The sequence below is a fragment of the Oncorhynchus keta genome, chromosome 14 (genome assembly GCF_023373465.1).
Source record: "Oncorhynchus keta strain PuntledgeMale-10-30-2019 chromosome 14, Oket_V2, whole genome shotgun sequence".
NCBI lineage: Eukaryota > Metazoa > Chordata > Actinopteri > Salmoniformes > Salmonidae > Oncorhynchus > Oncorhynchus keta.
Genome location: NC_068434.1, coordinates 18501985 through 18527856, shown reverse-complemented (window position 1 = coordinate 18527856; position 25872 = coordinate 18501985). Strand labels below are relative to the sequence as shown.

The 25872-nt window shown below is 49.8% G+C and overlaps 2 protein-coding genes across 5 annotated transcripts in view; both read left to right on the top strand.

The window, feature by feature from the left end:
- The window catches only part of LOC118394027 (myocyte-specific enhancer factor 2C-like), a 126601-nt gene that overhangs the window by 19973 nt on the left and 80756 nt on the right, over positions 1-25872 (top strand). Inside the window, exon 1 of one of the 4 annotated variants that reach the window (XM_052461223.1) lies at positions 2553-2909. The exons of 2 other annotated variants lie outside the window; for them this stretch is intronic. The gene's annotated coding sequence lies outside the window, so the exon portion shown is untranslated. Of the gene's footprint in view, positions 1-2552; positions 2910-25872 lie in introns of those variants that run through there. One more of the 4 variants, XM_052461219.1, reaches the window with a different exon arrangement.
- On the top strand, positions 12494-13756 carry LOC127907434 (uncharacterized). The gene has a single exon (XM_052462680.1). It carries the CDS (start codon positions 12494-12496, stop codon positions 13754-13756), a length of 1263 nt encoding a protein of 420 aa, XP_052318640.1.

Sequence of the window (25872 nt, the reverse complement as noted above, 5' to 3'; positions counted from 1 at the left end):
ATACTACTTAATAGCACATTACCATGATGCGTAGCACTGACAGTGCTAATGACTATTTTAGAACTATTTTCATATTGTCCAAAAACCATACACTGTGACTGTATAAGCCACCAGATGGGGAAAACCCTCATCCCATCTAATTTGCAACACCATCGAATAAGTTCAGTCATTTCAGTGTGTTGATGCAATAACTCCCTTTTCCATAGACTCCTCCCTCTAGATCCTGGCCACTTCAGGACACCTATCATACCTTCAATATTATATTTTCATCTCTCACATACTCTTATATAAGTGACTAGTTTAACAAGCATTCTCCCAGTCTGATTGCCTTACTCTGATGTCTCCAGGTGCCAAACGACCGAAGACAACCTCAAAACACAGACACCCACCAGGACATTTCTGATGAATCACTGAGAGACCACAAGCAACACACACACACACACACACACACACACACACACACACACACACACACACACACACACACACACACACACACACACACACACACACACACACACACACACACACACACACACACACACACACACACAACACACCCCACAGAGAGGGCATTGAGGCTGATGTCTGGAAAGTGGTGGGTACAAGCTTCTTTAAACTGTACAGTCTGTCACTCCATAGCAATACATAATAAACTGTACGTCACTCCATAGCAACCCATAATAAACTGTACACTCTGTCACTCCATAGAAAGCCATAATAAACTGTACAGTCTGTCACTCCATAGCAACACATATTAAACTGTACATCACTCCATAGCAACCCATAATAAACTGTACACTCTGTCACTCCATAGAAAGCCATAATAAACTGTACAGTCTGTCACTCCATAGCAACACATAATAAACTGTACATCACTCCATAGCAACCCATAATAAACTGCGCACTCTGTCACTCCATAGAAAGCCATAATAAACTGTACAGTCTGTCACTCCATAGCAAGCCATAATAAAATGTACAGTCTGTCACTCCATAACAACCCATTACAAACTGTATAGTCTGTCACTCCATAGCAACCCATTATAAACTGTACAGTCTGTCACTCCATAGCAACCCATTATAAACTGTGCAGTCTGTCACTCCATAGCAACCCATTATAAACTGTACAGTCTGTCACTCCATAGCAACCCATAACACACGTCACAGTAAAGATACTCGGCAGCACACCGTAAGTAAATCTCCACAAATCATCTCAGGACTAAGATTCCTCTATCCCATGTCATTCAACTACAAAGTTGTGTGTTATGTTAAAGTTACTATGTGACCTGTGTCATGTGTGGGGGTCACTTAGTGTTTTAGCATGCTGAGCTCCATGGCCTACCCTTGATAACTGTCATGATGTGCGATGGGCCTCCTATGTCTAATAGCCTCTAGCCTATCGATTGTTCTCGTGTTCATCCAGATGAAATTCAATTAAAGATTAAAGGGTCACGTGACGTGAAGGTGGTATCCTGAGTAATCGGACACCAAAGGTTTCAGTTACAGACCCTAGTGTCCGCCCGTCAAGCAGATTAGCCAGCTTGATTTATTTATTAACTGATTTCATGTTCCTCTTGTTTTCTCAGACTTGCCTTGTACAGTACTGAGGTGACAGGCCCGCCCAGCAGATAAAGGGTTAAAATAATGCTAAGCTATTCTATAGCCAGGTAGACTTTTGACACAAAGGCCAAATGTTTCTTACTAGGGGAAATTAAGAGGACCAGTTTTTAAACAACTATTCCAGAATGTTGAAGCTGAGATGCATGATGTGAAGATATCAGAACTGTGGTATTACCGAACCTATCTGAGGTCCATCTCACAAACCCTCTTGGCTCCTTTGTCTTGTCTGAAGTGGCATACTTGCTGTTCCTATTGTTATCTTCACACTAATTGAGTGGATGATTTGAGATCATTTGGTTGGGGGATAGCCCTTGCTAATTTGCTCATGTTTACTGTCTGTGTCAGGCCTTATCTTGGGAGATAACTGGAGCATGGAGAATGATTGACAGGTGCAGAACAACTGTAGATGAACATTACATTTTCTCACAGAAACATTTACTTATGCAAATATCTGAATGTTTTTAGAAATCGTCCTGTGACAAAAATGAAACAATGTATTATCATTAATATTATTATTATTATTAGAATTGTACCTGTTTTGTCCATAGGCTATGCTGCATCCGATCAAAGACAATATTACAGTCAACTGGGCCTACATATTTAACGCTTAATTAATGACGGTGTGTAATGTTAATATAATCAATTACAAGGACAACAACCACAACAGTTTGGCCACATGAATTTCATTAGGTGGGCCAGCTGCACAAGTTAAAAGTACAGCCTCCACGGTTATTTATTTAAAGCACATAGCCGCCATAATCATACTCTGACAGTCCTTTCACAGTGCTTAATTGTCCTTCCAGTTTATCAGGTTTGTGATAATAATGCATTAGTGCTAAGCCTCTCTCATCAAAGTAGTTGAGAAATGTGAGCCCGCCCCCTTTCAGGAGTAAAACCTAATATTTCTCTGCGCTGGGAGAGGGTGAGGGAGAGACTCGGCCAGGATTGTGGGAGCGAAGAGAAACAGCCCTCACAACATCATCAGCTACAGACGTCCACGGCTTCAACCGTCCCTTCTTTTCGCCGACACATCACTGGAGACCAAGCAACCATCCTCACTGTCCTCAAAGACACAGTCAGACGAGAGAGTGGCTAGTTTTTGATATTATTTCATAGTGCCGTTCTTTTTTGAGTTGCGTTGCTACCAGTGCTGGATTTAAGTGCGTCTTTGCGAAGTCCATCCCGGGCACCCAACGGCTTCCTGTACGCTCTGTCATTCGGCCGGACGACACAACCGGAGACTGCCTGTGGTATCTCGCACTTACCGGACAGATTTCATGCATAATAAAGTGAGTAACGTGCTCCTACATCTATCAAATCTTTGTCATATCCAGAGAACACGTTGTATCTCGATGGAAGCAGCGAGGCGTCTTTATTTAGAATCTTTGGTGTCAGTTTGACATCACCGGTAAACGTGAGCGCTATTTTGAAGCGCGTTACCTCCCCAAAAACTTCACTACACCTATTGATACAATGTGACAATGAACATCTTATCTCAAAGCAAATGACAACGGTGTCTGTTAATTAAATAGGCTACAAGTTGCAAAATAAGTACGAGAGTCAAGTTTTGTCTCGTGGTTTTGTTGTCACATAAGTGTTGTTTTGACCTTGCAGTGTTTCTTTCCCACAATATCGCAGCACCATATCCACAGGCGCACAATAGACTGATAGAGCTACTGGCAGCGTCCTATATTGAAGCGTTATGGCATTATATTATTCAGCATTTTACAATAATTACTCTGAAAAATGTGTATAGGCCTATTAGTTTAATTATATATATATATATATATTTTTTTTTTAAACTAATCTATATATTTAAATTAAACTATAGATATACCGGTAGGCGCGTAGATACATTTATAACAAGTCACAACCCGGAATAAAATTCATAATTTCTGCTGGTCTCACAAATGAGTAAAGTATTGACTGTTAATAATGATGAATAATGAAGTATACCCTGCTTTATATGAGTGGCCCATTTTGGAGACTGAATTCAACTTGTCAGAAGTTAGGCTTGACACATTTTACATTACAACAAAGTTTCCCAATGCATTCTGAATGAATGCAACTCAACATAATCATGTTTTACTGGTATATTATGAAGATGTGAGTTAGTTATCTTAATTTACTCTTTTTAATGATTGAAAACAAGTCACATTCACACCTGTTAACTGACATTACTGCCAGATCAAATGATTCAGCTTCCCTGTTGGATTTCTATGCCATAGTTTCACAGTCTAATAGAACATCCAACTATACAATATTCATGTGTAATTGTAGTCAGTCAAGCAATGTAGCTAAATTGTGGAGGATAGATAGCCTAGTGATGACAATTCAGACAAACTAAAGTGTGTCTGTTTTCTTGGGGCTTAAGGAAGATACTAGTAGGTTTTTGCCGTTTCTACCTATCAGAAATATAAGTACCTAATTATTAAGCTATATGCATAGCATCTTTTTTTGGCTGTAAAGTCAGGGCTCTATGTTCATTGAACAAATATATTATATATAACATTTCACTCATGATAGCTTTTGTATAGTAGAAATGTTCTGTGAAGTCTTTAAACCAGGCTAAATTGAGCTTGTTATAAAGAATGGGACAGAGAACACTGTCTGAAATAACCTGTGGTAATTGTAATTATTTTTGAGAAATGTAAATTAAAATTGGATTCATATTTTGGATATAATATAATTTGGAACCCCTCATACATATTTACACAAATAGAGTAAGGCACATTTTATATATTAAATAGTGCCTTCATTTCTGATACCTTAGGGAAACTGAGCTTGCTAAGACTGAGTGTGTATTATGCAGATTGTATGCGCTTGCATATCTAATATTAATATAATAATACTTTTATACTGTAAATTGGTATCATGATGTGAAATTAAAATTATCTATTTACTCAATGCCATGATTTCTCAAAATGAGTCACAATTATTGAATTGCCTAATTCTGAAGTTTCTGGATGATTTTGTAGAAAGGAATTGAGCAGAGGCAGTGATTGTGAGGACATTCTGGAAAAGTACAGCCCCATCCAGAGGCTTTTAGAGTTGCTACCACCTCTGGGCTGTTGGACTACTGGAAATACAAGCAACGCTCAGTGCAAGGCTAATGTCTCTGCGTTTATCAGTACTATCAGCTCAGTATTCAGTAAAGTGGGATTTGCTTGTTTGATTCAAGGCTCCAGTGTATTTTGCATTACTCAGAATGTTCTGGACATTCTGTTGTGAAGGAGTAGATGGGAAGTTGCCCTTTGGCAAGGAGTAGTGGACATACACATTTACTGCACTCCTTCCCACTCCCACCATCAATGAAGATGTTCTTTGTGTCGCTCGCCTGTTGCTCTCTCGGGATTTAGAGTTAGGTTAATCTGCTCAGAGGGAAGGTGAGCGCTCACATGTGGACACACGATTACACACAAAGGACTCTCTCAGCCAAGCTCTGTAATATCAGTCACACACTCTCTCTCTCTCTCTCTCTCTCTCTCTCTCTCTCTCTCTCTCTCTCTCTCTCTCTCTCTCTCTCTCTCTCTCTCTCTCTCTCTCTCTCTCTCTCTCTCCCTCTCTCTCTCTCCCTCTCTCTCTCTCTCTCTCTCCCTCTCTCTCTCTCTATCTCCCTCCCTCTCTCTCTCTGCTTTGTTTATCTTACTCTTCTCAGACATGTCCTTCCTAACAAATCATTGGGGATTCTGGATGCCGATTCACAAAACCAAAAGTGACAACATGCTCTTACCCTTCTCACAAAGAGGGATTAGGGGGTCACGTGTCACTCTGATTGGCCAGGGCATTTAGCTGATTGTCGAAGCACATCGCTGTACACCAGGGGCTCAATAAAGCTGTATTCAAGTGAAGGGACACCCTTTGTGCCAGGATCACTGCTTTTCTGTAAACCCAAAAAACATCTTCAGCTTCCTCTGAGTGACCAGTGTAGTTAGAATGTTCCTCTCTAGTACTGATTTATGAACAGAGAGAAGATTTACTGGTTGATATTCAACAGCATGAACTGAGAGAGTTCAGCTCCCTGTTGGCATTCAGTGCAATAAGGGAATCTGTCAAAGAGTGCTTGATTTAAGGCGTACACTAGCATGCTCCGTAAACTCTAAAAAGGACTGCTGAATTTGGTCGCTTACGTTTGAAGGGAATAGTCTCGACAGTGATACTTATGGGCACATGCTACATAAGCAAGGTTCAAAATACCATCCTAATGAAGGAAAAAGTAAATCTATGAAAACATTTTTCTAAATAGAAACATCAGAAGTGTTTACGTTTAAGCAAATCATTTAATAGCCCGTATTGCTTTACTTTAAAGTTAGACTTTTTTTCCCCCCAGTAATGGTCACAAATGTTTTGGAAGGGGTTTGCAGAGTTTGCTCAGTTAAACATCAGTAAAACACTTTAATTTGCAGGTTAGCAAGATCTTGTGGTAGATACTAGATACTGAAGTAATTGCACTTTATGCCCTTCGGCTTAAAGAAGCGGGTAACATTTGAAGCAATTCAGAGGAATCTTATTTACTTCAGATGAGGAGGAGACATCATATTTTACACCATGAGGTGATATTCTCACAAATGACATTGTATTTTTGGGTCCTTTTTCCACAACAATGTGACGACGATACACCCAGGAACTCCAGCATACAGTACACAGGAAGGGTGCTTTTCTTCTCCTATTTGATCTGAAATGAACAGTGCAAATAGAGCTGAGCTCTGCTCGGAATAGCTCACTGGAGTTGTTCTGCTGTATTGGAGCAGGTTCAAATCATTTGATAACTTAAGGGGTTTCAGTGTGAGCGCTTGTTTATTGTAAGGCAGGTGTTCCCTCTACAGCTAGGTATGGGCTGAATATTGTTCTGTTTAGCCTCATTTTTTTTTATTACAAAAAAGCATCTGGGCAACCTAAGCATGTGTTTATTTACTAATTTAGTGCAAATCCTAATTATATTGTCCTAACTGATGTATGTGTTGGGAATATTTCCCTCTGTGTTTGTGTTTATTGCGTGCATTGTCACAGTATCTTTATTAGGCTGCAATTACTAATAAAGTTTTAAATAAGCCCAAGAAAGTATTGTCGTCCTTCAATGCTTTATGATGTATTTCAATGCAGATATGAGTGTGTCCTGGTTTGCATAACGAAGTCTTCTGTCTCTATCTAGTAATTAGCCATGACGTTCAGCAACTTTTCCTCAATGCTATAAGTGGAAGGGGGTGTGTGGGGTTTGTTCACTAGGGTGTTAAAGATCACAGAGGAATATCTCATGCTTTGATGTTTAATTGTATTGTAAAACACATTTTAGAATATTTCTGCATAAAGTAGAATTCTAGCTGTTCTGTGCTTTGTGTTTGGTGTTCCTTTTGTTTGTTTGCGAGTGTATGTTTGTGTGTGTGTGTGTGTGTGTGTGTGTGTGTGTGTGTGTGTGTGTGTGTGTGTGTGTGTGCGTGTGTGTGTGCGTGTGTGTGTGTGTGTGTGTGTGTGTGTGTGTGTGTGTGTGTGTGTGTGTGTGTGTGTGTGTGTGTTTGTTTGAATTAGTTTGCGTGTCTGTTGGTAGACATTTAAATAAAAATTCATGTCTTTTTTTTGTATTCTCACATGGAGGAATTGATGTGTGGAAAGATGGTAGAGTCGAGAAGAAAGTGTCAATGTGATGGTTGGAAAGATAAACTGAGGAGAAACAAATCGTATGAAAGAGAATATAATACAGACTTTGAAAGAGACCGAATTAAACAATAAAGAATGAGATTGACAGGGTTGAAGAGCTTGTAGGAGAGAAAAAGTGTTTCTGTCCATTGGAAGACTGAAGTCAGTGTCTCCTAATGTGTGATAGAGATGTTGTTGTATTCCAAATGGACTAGACTAGAAGAACAGGACTTCCTGCCTGTTGCTTCCGGTTTCCTGTTTCCTGTTTCCTGTCAGGCCTGGTCATCATGGCGGCTGCTTGCTGGGTGGTCTGGGCAAGACAGGACAGGACAGATATCAGCGCTACTGACCACATAGACTAATATCACCAGCTCCAGCCTTTAACTGCATATATGCCAGGCTAAGATCCACCTAAAAAACCCACATATGGAGCTCGCCATGTAGACCGCTGCCCTGGACTGTCTGGATTGAGAGAGGAGGACAGTAGACAACAGAGAAAGGAGGGTTGGATGTGATAAGAGGGAGAGAAATGTTTAGAGAAGGATATGGGATATATTCCGAACACTACTCGATACAACCAGTAAGTCTGTACATGATATTATGAGCCTGGGTTGTATTAGTTTAAAGTAGATATGAATAGCTTTTACTGCATTTATATACAGTATGTCTAGTGTGTCAGTGAAAGTTCATTTTCAGGCATTAGAAAAGCCAGACGTTAGGCATTATAGACTGCAAGTTTTATTTTTAATATATATGTTTACTTGCATTAGTTACCATAGTTTCCCAGTGAGATTTATTTTAGACGAAATCCAGGCACCTTGTACTGTACCTGGGTAGTTTCCAAAAACCAAATAGCTTGACTTCATCTTGAATTGTCTATTTTACCTGCCCTAAATGTGCTGTGAAATAAAAGTGGAATTAACTCCAAATCCTTTTTTTGGGGGGGTGGGTCAGAGGGGTGAGTTGTTTTCTCTTGGTGCACATCAACTCTGAGATGAAAGGCATGTTCCTTGATAAAACACAGTGGCTGACCTGTGTCTCTGCCGTGGTGTGGTGTGGTGTGGTGTGGTGTGGTGTGGTGTGGTGTAGCGAGGGACGATTTCTCCCTCACTGTTCAGACAAGTCCCACCTCCCCCTTTGGTGTGGCATGCTGTTAGACTTCACCCAATGACAAGAGAAAAAAGGAGGGGGAAAAGTGCAGAAATATTTTCCAGTGACTGTAATTTATCTTTGTCACCCTAGCAACATAGCCGAGTCATTCTGAAACATGGTCCGGTGAGACGCACAGAGGTTCCTCTGTGCGCTGGCCTCACATACTCTAACATCCATCTGAAAGCCCACCGCTGCCACCAATGCTGCCTGCCTGCTGCCTCCTGCCTGACGCCGTGGTTCACAGCTCACTAATAGGTGTTTTTTAGAAGACCCTGTGTTCATGGAGCCAGAGGCGGAGTTTCTCACACACACCCTGACCAGTGCAGTTAAAAATATATATATTGTTATAATAGTTAATTGCTCATCGTTGACTGATATGTAAATGTTCATTATATTGGCGCAGAGCTGATTATAGTGTTCATTTTTGAATGCTCGGGGTTATTTTATGTCACAAAGCCACAGCTCTGTATCCACAGGATCGATAAGCAGGAAGTTCTCTGTTGAAGTCAGTGGCCACTGTTGGAAACATTGTTAGTGAATAATACTGTCAGAGTGGAGACGCTACAGTAGGAATACACTCTGTTCTGTAGAGCACACAGCTTAACCCAGGCAGTGTCCTGCCAAAGACCACACCACTTTTCCTCTCCACTGTCATCTGTGTCATTCCTAGATCAGGGGCCGGCATCCAAAAATGTGTCATACAGGGCTGTCTCTAACATTTGGAATGTAGAAAGAAACAGAAAGAGAAACAGAGAGGGGGAGAGAGACTGAGAGGGAGAGAGACTGAGAGGGGGAGAGACTGAGACACAGAGTGACTGAGAGGGAGAGAGAGACTGAGAGGGGGAGAGAGACTGAGAGGGAGAGAGACTGAGACACAGAGTGACTGAGAGGGAGAGAGAGACTGAGAGGGGGAGAGAGACTGAGAGGGGGAGAGAGACTGAGAGGGGGAGAGAGACAGAGACACAGAGTGACTGAGAGGGAGAGAGAGACTGAGAGGGTGAGAGACTGAGATGGGGAGAGATGGAGAGACACAGAGAGACTGAGAGGGGGAGAGAGATTGTGAGGGAGAGAGATGGAGAGACAGAGAGACTGAGAGAGGGAGAGAGACTGAGAGGGGGAGAGATGGAGAGACACAGAGAGACTGTGAGGGAGAGAGATGGAGAGACACAGAGAGACTGAGAGGGGGAGAGCGAAAGGGAGAGAGAGACTGAGAGGGAGAGAGATGGAGAAACACAGAGAGACTGAGAGACACAGAGAGACTGAGAGAGATGGAGAGAGAGAGAGAGACTGAGAGGGAAAGAGAGACTGAGACACACAGAGAGACTGAGAGACACAGAGAGACTGAGAGGGACAGAGAGACTGAGAGGGAGAGAGAATAAAAGAGAGAGACAGACACGTTCCTAAAGCTGACTCTATCTGGGTGTTATATGACCGTGTAGGCATTGTCTTTGTATTGCTCTCTGATAGAGAACTCTGACAGGCTTGGTGACTGTAGCCTTTTTCTACTGCCATGTTCTAAAACAACTGGCAATGTATTTAAAAAAATTATCCAAAAATGACTTTGAGGCTTTCATGGTCTGAAGTGGTGTAGGATGTTTTGTTGCATTTGGGGGGAAAAACGGAATAATAACAGGTAAATACTGCTTATTGAGCTGTGCAACGCAGAAAGAGAAATCTTCACAAACTCATTTTGTAATATTTTATTAGTTTCTATGCCACAACAATAATTCTTAAATTCAGCAACATCTTCAGAAACTTTACTTTACATTTAAAAAACCTACTTTTATCTGCTAAAGTTTAGGTAGTTTTCGTACTGCCATATAGAAATTTGTGCCACTGAAATATGCCTTTAGATGTTTACTTCATCGTTTGAAATTGTGTAACTTTCTTGTGCAAGTCCACAGATAAATATGTGTAGGTTTGACTGTATCTCTCTCTTTCGCTTTCTCTCTCTTGTGAGCATACTCTTTCTCTCTCTCTCGCTTTCTCTCTCTCACTCTCTCTCTTTCTCTTTCTATCTCTCTCTCTCACTCTCGTTCTCTCTCTCTTTCTCTCTCTCTCTCACTCCATTTTTTAAGACTTTTCTGGCTGGCTCGCTGTTTGCTTTGATGTATGGCTTTTCCATAATGCAGCGCGTGATGTCATTATTCATTCTTAGAGAGAGAGAGAGAGAGAGAGAGAGAGAGAGAGAGAGAGAGTGTTGCGGACAGGAGATTTGCAGTGCGGAGTTGCATGTATAATGAATGAGGGGGCACTTTGTTTAAAACTCCAACCTGGTGCTTCACTTCAAGGTTTGATACTCCAGCATTGTGCTTCACAGGTTTGAGATTTGCAGTTTGCGGTGCTTCAGTTGCATGTATAATTTGAATGAGGGGTTTGAAACTCCAGCATTGTGCACTTTGTTTAAAACTCCAACCTGGTGCTTCACTTCAAGGTTTGAAACTCCAGCATTGTGCTTCACTTCAAGGTTTGATACTCCAGCATTGTGCTTCACTTCAAGGTTTGAAACTCCAGCATTGTGCTTCACTTCAAGGTTTGAAACTCCAGCATTGTGCTTCACTTCAAGGTTTGAAACTCCAGCATTGTGCTTCACTTCAAGGTTTGAAACTCCAGCATTGTGCTTCACTTCAAGGTTTGAAACTCCAGCATTGTGCTTCACTTCAAGGTTTGAAACTCCAGCATTGTGCTTCACTTCAAGGTTTTAAATTCTAGCCCGCCACTCCACTTCAAGGTTTGAAACTCCGGCCTGCTAGGCAGAGTGGAACCTTGTGAACACCACCAACCTCTCTCTGAGCTCTGCCGATGGATGCTTTCAGCTGGCTGCCACTGTGGACAAGCCCAGTGGAAAAACAAATAACCGTGTGTGTGTGTGTGTGTGTGTGTGTGTGTGTGTGTGTGTGTGTGTGTGTGTGTGTGTGTGTGTGTGTGTGTGTGTGTGTGTGTGTGTGTGTGTGTGTGTGTGTGTGTGTGTGTGTGTGTGTGTGTGTGTGTGTGTGTGTGTGTGTGTGTGTGTGTGTGTGTGTGTGTGTGTGTGTGTGTGTGTGTGTGTGTGTGTGTGTGTGTGTGTGTGTGTGTGTGTGTGTGTGTGTGTGCGTGTGTGTGTGTGTGTCAGAAGAGAGAGGGTTGAGCAGTAGGAGAGAGGTGGGGAAGTGGGGAAGAAGGGAGAGAGGTGGGGAAGAAGGGAGAGGGTTGAGCAGTAGGAGAGAGGTGGGGAAGTGGGGAAGAAGGGAGAGAGGTGTGGAGCAGTAGGAGAGAGGTGGGGAAGTGGGGAAGAAGGGAGAGGTGTGGAGCAGTAGGAGAGAGGTGGGGAAGTGGAGAAGAAGGGAGAGAGGTGTGGAGCAGTAGGAGAGAGGTGGGGAAGTGGGGAAGAAGGGAGAGAGGTGTGGAGCAGTAGGAGAGAGGTGGGGAAGTGGGGAAGAAGGGAGAGAGGTGTGGAGCAGTAGGAGAGAGGTGGGGAAGTGGGGAAGAAGGGAGAGAGGTGTGGAGCAGTAGGAGAGAGGTGGGGAAGAAGGGAGAGAGGTGGGGAAGTGGGGAAGAAGGGAGAGAGGTGTGGAAGTGGGGAGGAAGGGAGAGAGGTGTGGAGCAGTAGAAGAGAGGTGGGGAAGTGGGGAAGAAGGGAGAGAGGTGGGGAAGTGGGGAAGAAGGGAGAGAGGTGGGGAAGTGGGGAAGAAGGGAGAGAGGTGGGGGAGTGGGGAAGAAGGGAGAGAGGTGGGGGAAGTGGGGAAGAAGGGAGAGAGGTGGGGAAGTGGGGAAGAAGGGAGAGAGGTGGGGAAGTGGGGAAGAAGGGAGAGAGGTGGGGAAGTGGGGAAGAAGGGAGAGAGGTGGGGAAGTGGGGAAGAAGGGAGAGAGGTGGGGAAGAGGGGAAGAAGGGAGAGAGGTGTGGAGCGATGAGGGTTTATATTTGAGCAGCGCTGCAGTGACACCTTTCTATTTGTCTATACAGCATAATAACTCCTGTGTATGTGTTTTCGTGTCTGTGAGTGGATCTGTGAGGGTGTGTGTGAGCAGTATTGTTTGTTAAAAAAATGGCCCTGGTCTTATTTTTGTCCCTGTGCTGGGCTCATGGTTTATAAATAGCTGAGGAAGCATGGGGGATACCTGCCGTGGTGGAAGCACCGGGCTGGCCTTCCTCCTCCACAGTCCCAGGCCCTCCAAGTGCAACCACGTCACATCCCTCCCCTACTACGGTGCATCCTCGCTGGGCTACTCCACCACTGGGCTACTCCACCGCTGGGCTACTCCACCGTTGGGCTACTCCACCACTGGGCTACTCCACCACTGGGCTACTCCACCGCTGGGCTACTCCACCGCTGGGCTACTCCACCGCTGGGCTACTCCACCACTGGGCTACTCCACCGCTGGGCTACTCCACCACTGGGCTACTCCACCGCTGGGCTACTCCACCGCTGGGCTACTCCACCACTGGGCTACTCCACCGCTGGGCTACTCCACCACTGGGCTACTCCACCCCTGGGCTACTCCACCGCTGGGCTACTCCACCGCTGGGCTACTCCACCGTTGGGCTACTCCACCACTGGGCTACTCCACCGCTGGGCTACTCCACCGTTGGGCTACTCCACCACTGGGCTACTCCACCGCTGGGCTACTCCACCGCTGGGCTACTCCACCGCTGGGCTACTCCACCGCTGGGCTACTCCACCGCTGGGCTACTCCACCGCTGGGCTACTCCACCACTGGGCTACTCCACCGCTGGGCTACTCCACCGCTGGGCTACTCCACCGTTGGGCTACTCCACCACTGGGCTACTCCACCACTGGGCTACTCCACCACTGGGCTACTCCACCGCTGGGCTACTCCACCACTGGGCTACTCCACCGTTGGGCTACTCCACCCCTGGGCTACTCCACCGCTGGGCTACTCCACCACTGGGCTACTCCACCGCTGGGCTACTCCACCACTGGGCTACTCCACCACTGGGCTACTCCACCACTGGGCTACTCCACCGCTGGGCTACTCCACCGTTGGGCTACTCCACCGCTGGGCTACTCCACCACTGGGCTACTCCACCGCTGGGCTACTCCACCGCTGGGCTACTCCACCACTGGGCTACTCCACCACTGGGCTACTCCACCGCTGGGCTACTCCACCACTGGGCTACTCCACCGCTGGGCTACTCCACCACTGGGCTACTCCACCACTGGGCTACTCCACCACTGGGCTACTCCACCGTTGGGCTACTCCACCGCTGGGCTACTCCACCACTGGGCTACTCCACCGCTGGGCTACTCCACCGTTGGGCTACTCCACCGCTGGGCTACTCCACCACTGGGCTACTCCACCACTGGGCTACCGCTGTCCCCTGGGGGACTACCAAACAGGATGGGACTGACATAGAGGGTGTATCAAGCCAATGAGAAATGCCTCTACAGTAGGAGACGTTGTTGTTGTCTTCTTGGCGTGTAGACTTGGATATAGTTGAATAGGGTGACATTTTGGAATATTAGGGGAGTGAATTGGTGATAATTGTACATATGTCTCTGTTGTTGTAGAGACTATCAGCGATAATGGCAGTAATGGGCTGTGAGAGTGGTATTGTGAGAGGAGTGTTAACGGGTTAAGTATTTTCTGACACTCACTGTGTCTGTGTGTGTAAACTGGAGGGGTGATGTCCTCTCTCTGCTCATTGCCATCTATATGTGGAGGTGTCATGTTAATTTCACTTCACTGTCACATACATGTGCCATGTTAACATGGTGCTGAGAGTGTTAACTTTCTCTTTTTGCCTCCCTTAGGAAATGGTTGTCTTCACACTGTACTAGGTCATTGGGTGATCAGGTCTCAAATGTAGTGTTTCATTTTGTCATGACACTCATATAGTATGTAGGAAACCTTTGGATTGATTTGATTGATATTTATCAATCTTCTGCTAACTGCTGGTGATGTTGAGCTTGGTTATAATCATATTAACTAGGGCATCCTTGTGAAGAGTGAGAGACAAATCCAGGGCTACCATGCCTCACTAGTAATTGGTCAGTAGTTTTCTCCAATTTGTTTGTACCTTTCTGAAGGGAATAGTACTGGCTGTTATTAATTTGCTTTTGACAGCTTAATTTGATAAGTGTGCTTCTTGTTAAAGAAGCCCAGGATTGTTCTCAGAGTACAGACAGTTTTTGTTATGTTCTTCAAAATGCTGCCTGTCGATGACCCACTTCTGAGGTTGTGGAAAACAAGGAAGAGCAGTAGGAAATCCACAGGGAGATAGATATATAGAGAGAGAGAGAGATGTCGAGAGGAAGAGGGAGCTACGGGAAGAGAGAAAGTGAAAGAATGAAAGGCTCTTGTTAATTTTTCTCGGAAGTAAATTCAAAATCATTTTCTGCCTCCCCTCCCTTCTCGTTCCCCTCCTCCTCTACCTCTCATCTCCTCCTCTTTTTCCTCTACCGTTCAGCTGCCTACCTTTCTGGGCTCCTCTTCCCTCTAGTCTAGTCGGTAGAGAAGCACTTGGAATGATAACAGGGAATAGCCTCTGACGCTCGCTAGCTCCCCTCAGTTAAGTACACCTGTAATGAGTTTTTTATTTGGGATAATGTGCAGCAGCAGCGGCTGGGGTCCAGAGCTGGCCCCTTCCACCCCCACCACCCACACCCCCACCCCAGTAAGTGGGTTGCTCACTGGACAGAGTGGGAAGAAGGGGAGGGTCCTTCATCGTTCTCAGCCCGTTCCTGAGGTCATGTGGCCTGTGGATTTTTCTCAGGGTGGAGAAAACCATCAATAATATGAGAAAATGAAGGGAGGGAACGGAGAGAGTAGAGGGAGAGAGGAGAGCCCACCAGTGTGAGTGTGTGAAGTGGAAAAATCTGTTTGTTTGCAAAGGGGACATGCTCTGCTATCATTAGCCAGGGGGGTAGGAAGGGGGCAGGGGGGGCATGCAAGGTTATGTGAACGGTGCAGCTGTTCTCCGAGCTGAGGGATTTGAGGCGGGAACTACGGCTAATCAGCCTTGTCCTTCACTCTACTGTACGGCCGGACCAGAGCTAAACCTTGTGAACCAAATCTCCCACTCCCCCACTGTAGCTCTTCACTTCCCAAATAAAAAAATGACTAAATGTTGATTTCAAGGATAAGACTCCAGAGAAAAAAAGACATACATGATTTATATGCCTCTCTGTAGGAATTTGCTGTTTTCTTTTCTCTTTTTATCTCTCGGATCACGAAACACGTTTTCATTCAGTCCACATGGAAATTAGGATCTGAATAATAGTCATAATAGTCATAATAAGAGTGATTATTTTGTGTCGTTTTCATTCAGTCTACATGGAAATTAGGATCTGCATAATAGTCATAAGAGTGAATATTTCAAAATACATGAATTAAGGATTTGGAAGCATTATAAAATCTTCCATTGTTGGGGGATTTTCCCTCTGACCTAATCTCCAACTTTATGTTGCTTTAGTCCCCCCCGTCCTTTAGCCCCCCACGTCCCCCCTGTCCTTTAGTCCCCTTGTCCCCCCGTCCTTTAGTCACCCAGTCCCTCTGTCCTTTAGTCCCCCCTGTCCTTTAGTCCCCACCGTCTCCTCTGTCCTTTGGTCCCCCATGTCCTTTAGTTCCCCCTGTCCTTTTGCCCCCCACGTCCCCCCTGTCCTTTAGTCCCCTTGTCCCCCCGTCCTTTACTCACCCAGTCCCCCTGTCCTTTAGTCCCCCCTGTCCTTTAGTCCCCACCGTCTCCTCTGTCCTTTAGTCCCCCCTGCCCTTTAGTCCCCTCCGTCTCCTCTGTCCTTTAGTCCCCCCGTCTCCTCTGTCCTTTAGTCCCCCTGCCCTTTAGTCCCCTCCGTCCCCTCTGTCCTTTAGTCCCCCCCGTCTCCTCTATCCTTTAGTCCCCCCTGCCCTTTAGTCCCCTCCGTCTCCTCTGTCCTTTAGTCCCCCCCGTCTCCTCTGTCCTTTAGTCCCCCTTGTCCTTTAGTCCCCTCCGTCTCATCTGTCCTTTAATCCCCCCTGTCCTTTAGTCCCGCCCGTCCCCTCTGTCCTTTAGTCCCCCTCGTCCCCCTGTCCTTTAGCCCCCCATCCCCCGTCGCCCCCATCCTTTAGTCCCCCTTGTCCCCCCATCCTTTAGTCCCCAACCGTCCCCCCTATCCTTTAGTCCCCCTCGTCCCCCTGTCCTTTAGTCACCCCGATCCCCCGTCCTTTAGTCCCCCCTTCCCCCTGTCCTTTAGTTCCCCCCGTCCTTTAGTTCCCCACCGTCCCCCCTGTCGTTTAGTCCCCAACCCTTCCCCCCATCCTTCAGTCCCCCTCGTCTCCCCTGTCCTTTAGTCCCCCCCGTACCCCTGTTGTTTAGTCCCCAACCCGTCCACCTGTCCTTTAGTCCCCCCGTCTCCTCTGTCGTTTAGTCCCCTGTCTCCTTTGTCCTTTAGTCCCCCCAGTCCCCCCTGTCATTTAGTCCCCTCCGTCTCCTCTGTCCTTTAGTCCCCCACGTCCCCCCTGTCCTTTAGTCCCTTAGTCCCCCATACTCATTTATGTCCTTTAGTCCCCCAATCCCCCTGTCCTTTAGTCCCCCCCATTCCCCCTGTCCTTTAGTCCCCCCTGTCTCCTCTGTCCTTTAGCCCCACCCCCGTCTCCTCTGTCCTTTAGTCCCCCTGTCCTTTAGTCCCCCCCATTCCCCCTGTCCTTTAGTCCCCCCCGTCTCCTCTGTCCTTTAGCCCCACCCCCGTCTCCTCTGTCCTTTAGCCCCACCCCCGTCTCCTCTGTCCTTTAGTCCCCCCTGTCCTTTAGTTCCCCCGTCCCCTCTGTCCTTTAGTCCCCCCTGTCCTTTAGTCCCCCCGTCTCCTCTGTCCTTTAGTCCCCCCCGTCTCCTCTGTCCTTTAGTCCCCCCTGTCCTTTAGTCCCCTCCGTCTCCTCTGTCCTTTAGTCCCCCCCGTCTCCTCTGTCCTTTATTCCCCCCTGTCCTTTAGTCCCCTCCGTCTCCTCTGTCCTTTAGTCCCCCCCTTCCCCCCTGTCCTTTAGTCACCCCCGTCCACTCCGTCCTTTAGTTCCCCCCGTCCTTTAGTTCCCCACCGTCCGTTAGTTCCCCACCGTCCCCCCTGTCCTTTAGTCCCCCCCTTCCCCCCTGTCCTTTAGTCCCCCCCGTCCTTTAGTTCCCCACCGTCCTTTAGTTCCCCACCGTCCTTTAGTTCCCCACCATCCCCCTGTCCTTTAGTCCCCCCGTCTCCTCTGTCCTTTAGTCCCCCCTGTCCTTTAGTCTGTCCTTTAGTCCCCCCGTCCGTCCCCTCCCCCTCTGTCCTTTAGTTCCCCCCGTCCTTTAGTTCCCCCCGTCCTTTAGTTCCCCCCCGTCCTTTAGTTCCCCCGTCCTTTAGTTCCCCCCTGTCCTTTAGTTCCCCCCGTCTCCTCTGTCCTTTAGTCCCCCTCCTTTAGTTCCCCACCATCCCCCTGTCCTTTAGTCCCCCCCGTCTCCTCTGTTTTAGTTCCCCGTCTCCTCCTTTAGTTCCCCCCGTCCTTTAGTTCCCCACCGTCCTTTAGTTCCCACCGTCCTTTAGTTCCCCCGTCCGTTAGTTCCCCCTTCCTTTAGTTCCCCCCTTCCCCCTGTCCTTTAGTTCCCCCCGTCCTTTAGTTCCCCACCGTCCTTTAGTTCCCCCCTGTCTCCCCTGTCCTTTAGTTAGTTCCCCCGTCCTTTAGTTCCCCCCGTCCTTTAGTTCCCCCGTCCTTTAGTTTTAGTCCCCTGTCCTTTCCCCCAGTTCCCCCCGTCCTTTAGTCCCCTCCGTTCCTCCCTTTAGTCCCCCACGTAGTTCCCCCATACTCATTTATGTCCTTTAGTCCCCCAATCCCCCTGTCCCGTCCTTTAGTCCCCCTGTCTCCTCTGTCCTTTAGTTCCCCTGTCCTTTAGTTCCCCCCTGTCCTTTAGTTCCCCCCATTCCCCCTGTCCTTTAGTTCCCCCGTCCTTTAGTCCCCTCTGTCCTTTAGTCTCTCCTCTGTCCTTTAGTTCCCCTGTCCTTTAGTTCCCCCCCCTCTGTCCTTTAGTTCCCCCTGTCCTTTAGTTCCCCCTCCTCTGTCCTTTAGTCCCCCCGTCTCCTCTGTCCTTTAGTTCCCCCCTGTCCTCTGTCCTTTAGTCCCCCCGTCTCCTCTGTCCTTTATTCCCCCTGTCCTTTAGTCCCCTCCGTCTCCTCTGTCCTTTAGTCCCCCCTTCCCCCTGTCCTTTAGTTCCCCCTGTCCTTTAGTTCCCCCCCTCTGTCCTTTAGTCCCCCTGTCCTTTAGTCCCCCCGTCCCCTCTGTCCTTTAGTTCCCCTGTCCTTTAGTCCCCCTGTCCTTTAGTCCCCTCCGTCCCCCTGTCCTTTAGTCCCCCCCCGTCCCTCTGTCCTTTATTCCCCCTGTCCTTTAGTCCCTCCCCCTCTGTCCTTTAGTCCCCCCTTCCCCCTGTCCTTTAGTTCCCCACCGTCCTTTAGTTCCCCACCATCCCCCCGTCCTTTAGTCCCCCCGTCTCCTCTGTCCTTTAGTCCCCCCGTCTCCTCTGTCCTTTAGTTCCCCCCGTCCTTTAGTTCCCCACCGTCCTTTAGTTCCCCACCGTCCTTTAGTTCCCCACCGTCCTTTAGTTCCCCACCATCCCCCCTGTCCTTTAGTCCCCCCCGTCTCCTCTGTCCTTTAGTCCCCTCCGTCTCCTCTGTCCTTTAGTTCCCCCCGTCCTTTAGTTCCCCCCGTCCTTTAGTTCCCCCCGTCCTTTAGTTCCCCACCGTCCTTTAGTTCCCCACCGTCCTTTAGTCCCCCCGTCCACTCCGTCCTTTAGTTCCCCCTGTTCCTTAGTCCCCCCCGTCTCCTCTGTCCTTTAGTCCCCCCGTCTCCTCTGTCCTTTAGTCCCCTCCGTCTCCTCTGTCCTTTAGTTCCCCCCCGTCCTTTAGTTCCCCACCCGTCCTTTAGTTCCCCACCGTCCCCCTGTCCTTTAGTCCCCCCCGTCCACTCCGTCCTTTAGTTCCCCCTGTCCTTTAGTCCCCCCGTCTCCTCTGTCCTTTAGTCCCCCCGTCTCCCCTGTCCTTTAGTTCCCCCTGTCCTTTAGTCCCCTCTGTCTCCCTGTCCTTTCGTCCCCCCGTCTCCTCTGTCCTTAAGTCCCCCTGTCCTTTAGTCCCCCCGTCTCCTCTGTCCTTTAGTCCCCCCCGTCTCCTCTGTCCTTTAGTCCCCCTCCGTCTCCTCTGTCCTTTAGTCCCCCCCGTCTCCTCTGTCATTTAGTCCCCCTGTCCTTTAGTCCCCCCGTCTCCCCTGTCCTTTAGTCCCCCCCCGTCCCTCTGTCCTTTAGTCCCCCTGTCCTTTAGTCCCCTCCGTCTCCTCTATCCTTTAGTCCCCCTCGTCTCCCTGTCATTTAGTCCCTCCTGTCCTTTAGTCCCCCCGTCCCCCCATCCCCCCTTCCCCCCTGTCCTTTAGTCCCCAACCACCCCCTATCCTTTAGTTCCCCCCGTCCCCCTGTCCTTTAGTCCCCCCGTCCGTCCTTTAGTCCCCCCGTCCCCCTGTCCTTTAGTCCCCCCGTCCACTCCGTCCTCTAGTTCCCCCCGTCCTTTAGTTCCCCACCGTCCGTTAGTTCCCCACCGTCCCCCTGTCCTTTAGTCCCCCGTCCACTCCGTCCTTTAGTTCCCCCCGTCCTTTAGTTCCCCACCGTCCCCCTGTCGTTTAGTCCCCAACCCTTCCCCCATCCTTCAGTCCCCCTCGTCTCCCCTGTCCTTTAGTCCCCCATTACCCCTGTTGTTTAGTCCCCAACCCGTCCCCCTGTCCTTTAGTCCCCCCGTCTCCTCTGTCGTTTAGTCCCCTGTCTCCTCTGTCCTTTAGTCCCCCAGTCCCCCTGTTGTTTAGTCCCCTCCGTCTCCTCTGTCCTTTAGTCCCCTCCGTCTCCTCTGTCCTTTAGTCCCCCGTCTCCTCTGTCCTTTAGTCTCCTCTGTCCTTTAGTTCCCCCTGTCCTTTAGTCCCCCCGTCCCCTCTGTCCTTTAGTCCCCTCCGTCTCCTCTGTCCTTTAGTCCCCCGTCTCCTCTGTCGTTTAGTCCCCTGTCTCCTCTGTCCTTTAGTCCCCCAGTCCCCCTGTCGTTTAGTCCCCTCCGTCTCCTCTGTCCTTTAGTCCCCCCCGTCCCCCTGTCCTTTAGTCCCCCCGTACCCCATGTCCTTTAGTCCCCCATCCCCCTGTCCTTTAGTCCCCCTGTCTCCTCTGTCCTTTACCCCCCGTCTCCTCTGTCCTTTAGTCCCCCTGTCCTTTAGTCTCCCCTGTCCCCTCTGTCCTTTAGTCCCCCCGTCCCCTCTGTCCTTTAGTCCCCCCGTCCCCTCTGTCCTTTAGTCCCCTCCGTCTCCTCTGTCCTTTAGTCCCCTCTGTCCTTTAGTCCCCCTTGTCTCCTCTGTCCTTTAGTCCCCCTCCCCTCTGTCCTTTAGTCTCCTCTGTCCTTTAGTTCCCTCTGTCCTTTAGTCCCCTCCGTCTCCTCTGTCCTTTAGTCCCCCTCCCTCTGTCCTTTAGGCCCCCTGTCCTTTAGTCCCCTCCGTCTCCTCTGTGCTTTAGTCCCCCCCGTCCCCTCTGTCCTTTAGGCCCCCTGTCCTTTAGTCCCCTCCGTCTCCTCTGTCCTTTAGTCCCCCCGTCTCCTCTGTCCTTTAGTCCCCCTGTCCTTTAGTCCCCCCCATCTCCTCTGTCCTTTAATCGCCCCTGTCCTTTAGTCCCCCCGTCCCCTCTGTCCTTTAGTCACCCTCGTCCCCCCATCCTTTAGTCCCCAACCGTCCCCCTATCCTTTAGTCCCCCTCGTCCCCCTTCCCCCTGTCCTTTTGTCCCCCCCGTCCACTCCGTCCTTTAGTTCCCCCCGTCCTTTAGTTCCCCACCGTCCTTTAGTCCCCCCATCCCCCTGTCCTTTAGTCCCCCCCGTCCACTCCGTCCTTTAGTTCCCCGTCCTTTAGTTCCCCCAGTCCCCCTGTCCTTTAGTCCCCCGGTACCCCATGTCGTTTGTCCCCCATCCCCCATCCCCCTGTCCTTTAGTCCCCCGTCTCCTCTGTCCTTTAATCCCCCCGTCCCCCCGTCCCCCTGTCCTTTAGTCCCCCCGTCCCCCATGTCCTTTAGTCCCCCATCCCCGTGTCCTTTAGTCCCCCGTCTCCTCTGTCCTTTAATCCCCCATCCCCCTGTCCTTTAGTCCCCCCGTCCCCCATGTCCTTTAGTCCCCCATCCCCCTGTCCTTTAGTCCCCCATCTACTCTGTCCTTTAGCCCCCCGTCTCCTCTGTCCTTTAGTCCCCCCTGTCCTTTAGTCCCCCCTGTCCCCTCTGTCATTTAGTCCCCTCCGTCTCCTCTGTCCTTTAGTCCCCTCCGTCTCCTCTGTCCTTTAGTCCGCCCTGTCCTTTAGTCCCCCCGTCCCCTCTGTCCTTTAGTCCCCTCCGTCTCCTCTGTCCTTTAGTACCCTCTGTCCTTTCGTCCCCCCGTCTCCTCTGTCCTTTAGTCTCCTCTGTCCTTTAGTTCCCCCCGTCTCCTCTGTCCTTTTGTCTCCTTTGTCCTTTGGAGTACCCTGTCCTTTAGTCCCCGCTGTCCTTTAGTCCCCTCTGTCTCCTCTGTCCTTTAGTCCCCCCGTCTCCTCTGTCCTTTAGTCCCCCCTGTCCTTTAGTCCCCTCCGTCTCCTCTGTCCTTTAGTCCCCTCCGTCTCCTCTGTCCTTTAGTCCCCCCGTCTCCTCTGTCCTTTAGTCTCCTCTGTCCTTTAGTTCCCCCTGTCCTTTAGTCCCCCCCGTCCCCTCTGTCCTTTAGTCCCCTCCGTCTCCTCTGTCCTTTAGTCCCCCCATCCCCTCTGTCCTTTAGTCCCCTCCGTCTCCCCTCTGTCCTTTAGTCCCCCGTCCCCTCTGTCCTTTAGTCCCCCCGTCCCCCTGTCCTTTAGTCCCCTCTGTCTCCTCTGTCCTTTTGTCCCCCTATCCCCCCTGTCCTTTAGTCCCCACCGTCCCTCTGTCCCCCCTTCCCCCTGTCCTTTAGTACCCCCGTCCCTCTGTCCTTTAGTTCCCCCACCCTGTCCTTTAGTCCCCCCAGTCCCCCTGTCCTTTAGTCCCCCCCCATGTCCCCTCCCCCCATCCCCCTGTCCTTTAGTCCCCCGTCCCCTCTGTCCTTTAGTCCCCCCCCGTCCCCTCTGTCCTTTAGTCCCCCATCTCCCCATGTCCTTTAGTCCCCCCATCCCCTCTGTCCTTTAGTCCCCCGTCTCCTCTGTCCTTTAATCCCCCATCCCCCTGTCCTTTAGTCCCCCCCGTCCCCCTGTCCTTTAGTCCCCCATCTGTCTCCCCCCGTCTGTCCTTTAGCCCCCTCTGTCTCCTCTGTCCTTTAGTCCCCCTGTCCTTTAGTCCCCCTGTCCCCTCTGTCCTTTAGTCCCCCCGTCCCCTGTCCTTTAGTCCCCCCGTTCCTCTGTCCTTTAGTCCCCCTGTCCTTTAGTCCCCCCGTCCCCTCTGTCCTTTAGTCCCCCCATCTCCTCTGTCCTTTAGTCCCTCCCCTTCCCCTCTGTCCTTTGTCCCCCCATCTCCCTGTCCTTTAGTCCCCCCGTCTCCTCTGTCCTTTTGTCTCTCTGTCCTTTGTCCCCCCCCGTCCCCTCTGTCCTTTAGTCCCCTCTGTCTCCTCTGTCCTTTAGTCCCCCCATCCCCTCTGTCCTTTAGTCCCCCCCTTTAGTCCCCCATCCCTCCTCTGTCCTTTAGTCCCCTCCGTCTCCTCTGTCCTTTAGTCCCCCCGTCTCCTCTGTCCTTTAGTCTCCTCTGTCCTTTTGTCCCCCCCCCCCGTCCCCTCTGTCCTTTATTCCCCTCCATCTCCTCTGTCCTTTAGTCCCCCATCCCCCTGTCCTTTAGTCCCCCCGTCTCCTCTGTGCTTTAGTCCCCCTGTCCTTTAGTCCCCCCGTCCCCTCTGTCCTTTAGTCCCCTCTGTCTCCTCTGTCCTTTAGTCCCCCATCCCCTCTGTCCTTTAGTCCCCCCGTCCCCTCTGTCCTTTAGTCCCCCCGTCTCCTTTGTCCTTTAGTCCAACCATCCCCTCTGTCCTTTAGTCCCCCATCCCCCTGTCCTTTAGTCCCCCCCGTCCCCTCTGTCCTTTAGTCCCCCCCGTCCCCTCTGTCCTTTTGTCCCCCCCACCCTGTCCTTTAGTCCCCTCTGTCCTTTAGTCTCCCATCCCCCTTTCCTTTAGTCCCCTCTGTCCTTTAGTCCCCCATCCCCCTGTCCTTTAGTCCCCCTGTCACCTCTGTGCTTTAGTCCCCCTCCTGTCCTTTAGTCCCCCCCGTCCCCTCTGTCCTTTAGTCCCCCCCCGTCTCCTCTGTCCTTTAGTCCCCCATCCCCTCTGTCCTTTAGTCCCCCCATCCCCCTGTCCTTTAGTCCCCTCTGTCTCCTCTGTCCTTTTCCCCTCTGTCCTCTCTCTGTCCTTTTGTCCCTCCCTTTATCCCCCATCCCCCTGTCCTTTAGTCCCCCATTTCCTCTGTCCTTTAGTCCCCTCTGTCCTTTAGTCCCCCCCGTCCCCTCTGTCCTTTAGGCGCCCCATCTCCTCTGTCCTTTAGTCCCCCCATCCCCTCTGTCCTTTAGTCCCCCCATCCCCCTGTCCTTTAGTCCCCCCCGTCTCCTCTGTCCTTTTGTCCTCTCTGTCCTTTTGTCCCCCCCCGTCCCCTCTGTCCTTTAGTCCCCTCTGTCTCCTCTGTCCTTTAGTCCCCCCCATCCCCTCTGTCCTTTAGTCCCCCCCATCCCCCCTGTCCTTTAGTCCCCCCCGTCTACTCTGTCCTTTTGTCCCCCCCATCCCCCCTGTCCTTTATTCCCCTCCATCTCCTCTGTCCTTTAGTCCCCCATCCCCCTGTCCTTTAGTCCCCCGTCTCCTCTGTGCTTTAGTCCCCCTGTCCTTTAGTCCCCCCCGTCCCCTCTGTCCTTTAGTCCCCTCTGTCTCCTCTGTCCTTTAGTCCCCCCATCCCCTCTGTCCTTTAGTCCCCCCCGTCCCCTCTGTCCTTTAGTCCCCCCGTCTCCTCTGTCCTTTAGTCCCCCCATCCCCTCTGTCCTTTAGTCCCCCCATCCCCCTGTCCTTTAGTCCCCCCTGTCTCCTCTGTCCTTTTGTCCCCTCTGTCCTTTTGTCCCCCCCATCCCCTCTTTCCTTTAGTCCCCCCATCTCCTCTGTCCTTTAGTCCCCCCCATCCCCCTGTCCTTTAGTCCCCCTGTCACCTCTGTGCTTTAGTCCCCCTTGTCCTTTAGTCCCCCCCGTCCCCTCTGTCCTTTAGTCCCCCCCGTCTCCTCTGTGCTTTAGTCCCCCTTGTCCTTTAGTCCCCCCCGTCCCCTCTGTCCTTTAGTCCCCCCGTCCCCTCTGTCCTTTAGTCCCCCCTGTCCCCTCTGTCCTTTAGTCCCCCCGTCCCCTCTGTCCTTTAGTCCCCCCCGTCCTCTCTGTCCTTTAGTCCCCCCGTCCCCTCTGTCCTTTAGTCCCCCCTGTCCCCTCTGTCCTTTAGTCCCCCCGTCCCCTCTGTCCTTTAGTCCCCCCCGTCCCCTCTGTCCTTTCGTCCCCCCCATCCCCTCTGTCCTTTATCATTGAGCAGGTTGAAGCAGTTCAAAGCAGAATAGGATGCAGTTGAATCTACAGATCAGCAGAAGAACGTCAGAGAAGGCCCCAACTTCTCTATCATCTTTTCTGATCACATGCTGCAGAAACAGGGCCAGTGCAGCGACAACAACCGAGCAAAGCCTCACCGTGTTGTGCTAATGCATTCAGCCTGCCACGGTATCCAACAACAAGCCAAAATATCACACATCTCCACATCACACGCTACTCCTACAACAACACAAACAGGAGAAAACAAGCTCAAGAACCCAGGAGTTGAAAGCTAGCAAGGAGCACAATATGTGAACAAGTTTTATCGAACTTTCTGGGGGAACATTTTTAAAGAAAATAATCTGTAGGATGTGAAAAAGCCTTGCTACATGGCACAACACGTACAGTGTCACTTCGTGAGGCAAATAAAGGGGGGAAAGTACCTTGACAGATTGTCTTATTGCTGTGATCTACGTCAGGCACAATGGTGCGCTGTGGGATAAAAATAGAACTTGGCCAAAGCGATAGTGGAGTTATTGGCAAGAGGGGTCATTTTTGTGTGATACAATGGCCTTCGCTATAATCACGTAAGGAGAGGAGACGAGTGTCTCTGCCAAGAAGTGTTGTCGCGCGTCAGTAATTTCATATTTGTTTGTCTCTTTTCATTCTTTCTTTTTCTGTCTCTCTCTCCCTCCCCCTCCTCCTTCTCATCCCTGGTAGGGTTTAAGTAGCAGTAAGCTTTATCAGATCACTCTAGCAGAGGTCTCTTTCAAACCGCTTTTTGTAGTTTGGATTTTGTGCAGCTGTTCGGGCTCTTTAATCATGCGCTATCTTTTTTCACTCGCCTTCCCCTCCTCTCGTTCTCCCTTCTTCTTCCTCTCCTCCCTCTTCCCCTAACATATGTTTATTGGCTGCTTTCTGTGACAAATTACGAGCGCCGTCTTTGATGAGGTCGGGTTGTGATGGTGCGGGAAGTAGAGTACTGCCCCTTTCTGGTCCCCCTAACCACTCCAAA

What these genes read in the sequence shown, in the direction of transcription:
- LOC127907434 (XM_052462680.1), top strand. Translation starts at nt 12,494, where the DNA reads ATGGGGGATACCTGCCGTGGTGGAAGCACCGGGCTGGCCTTCCTCCTC.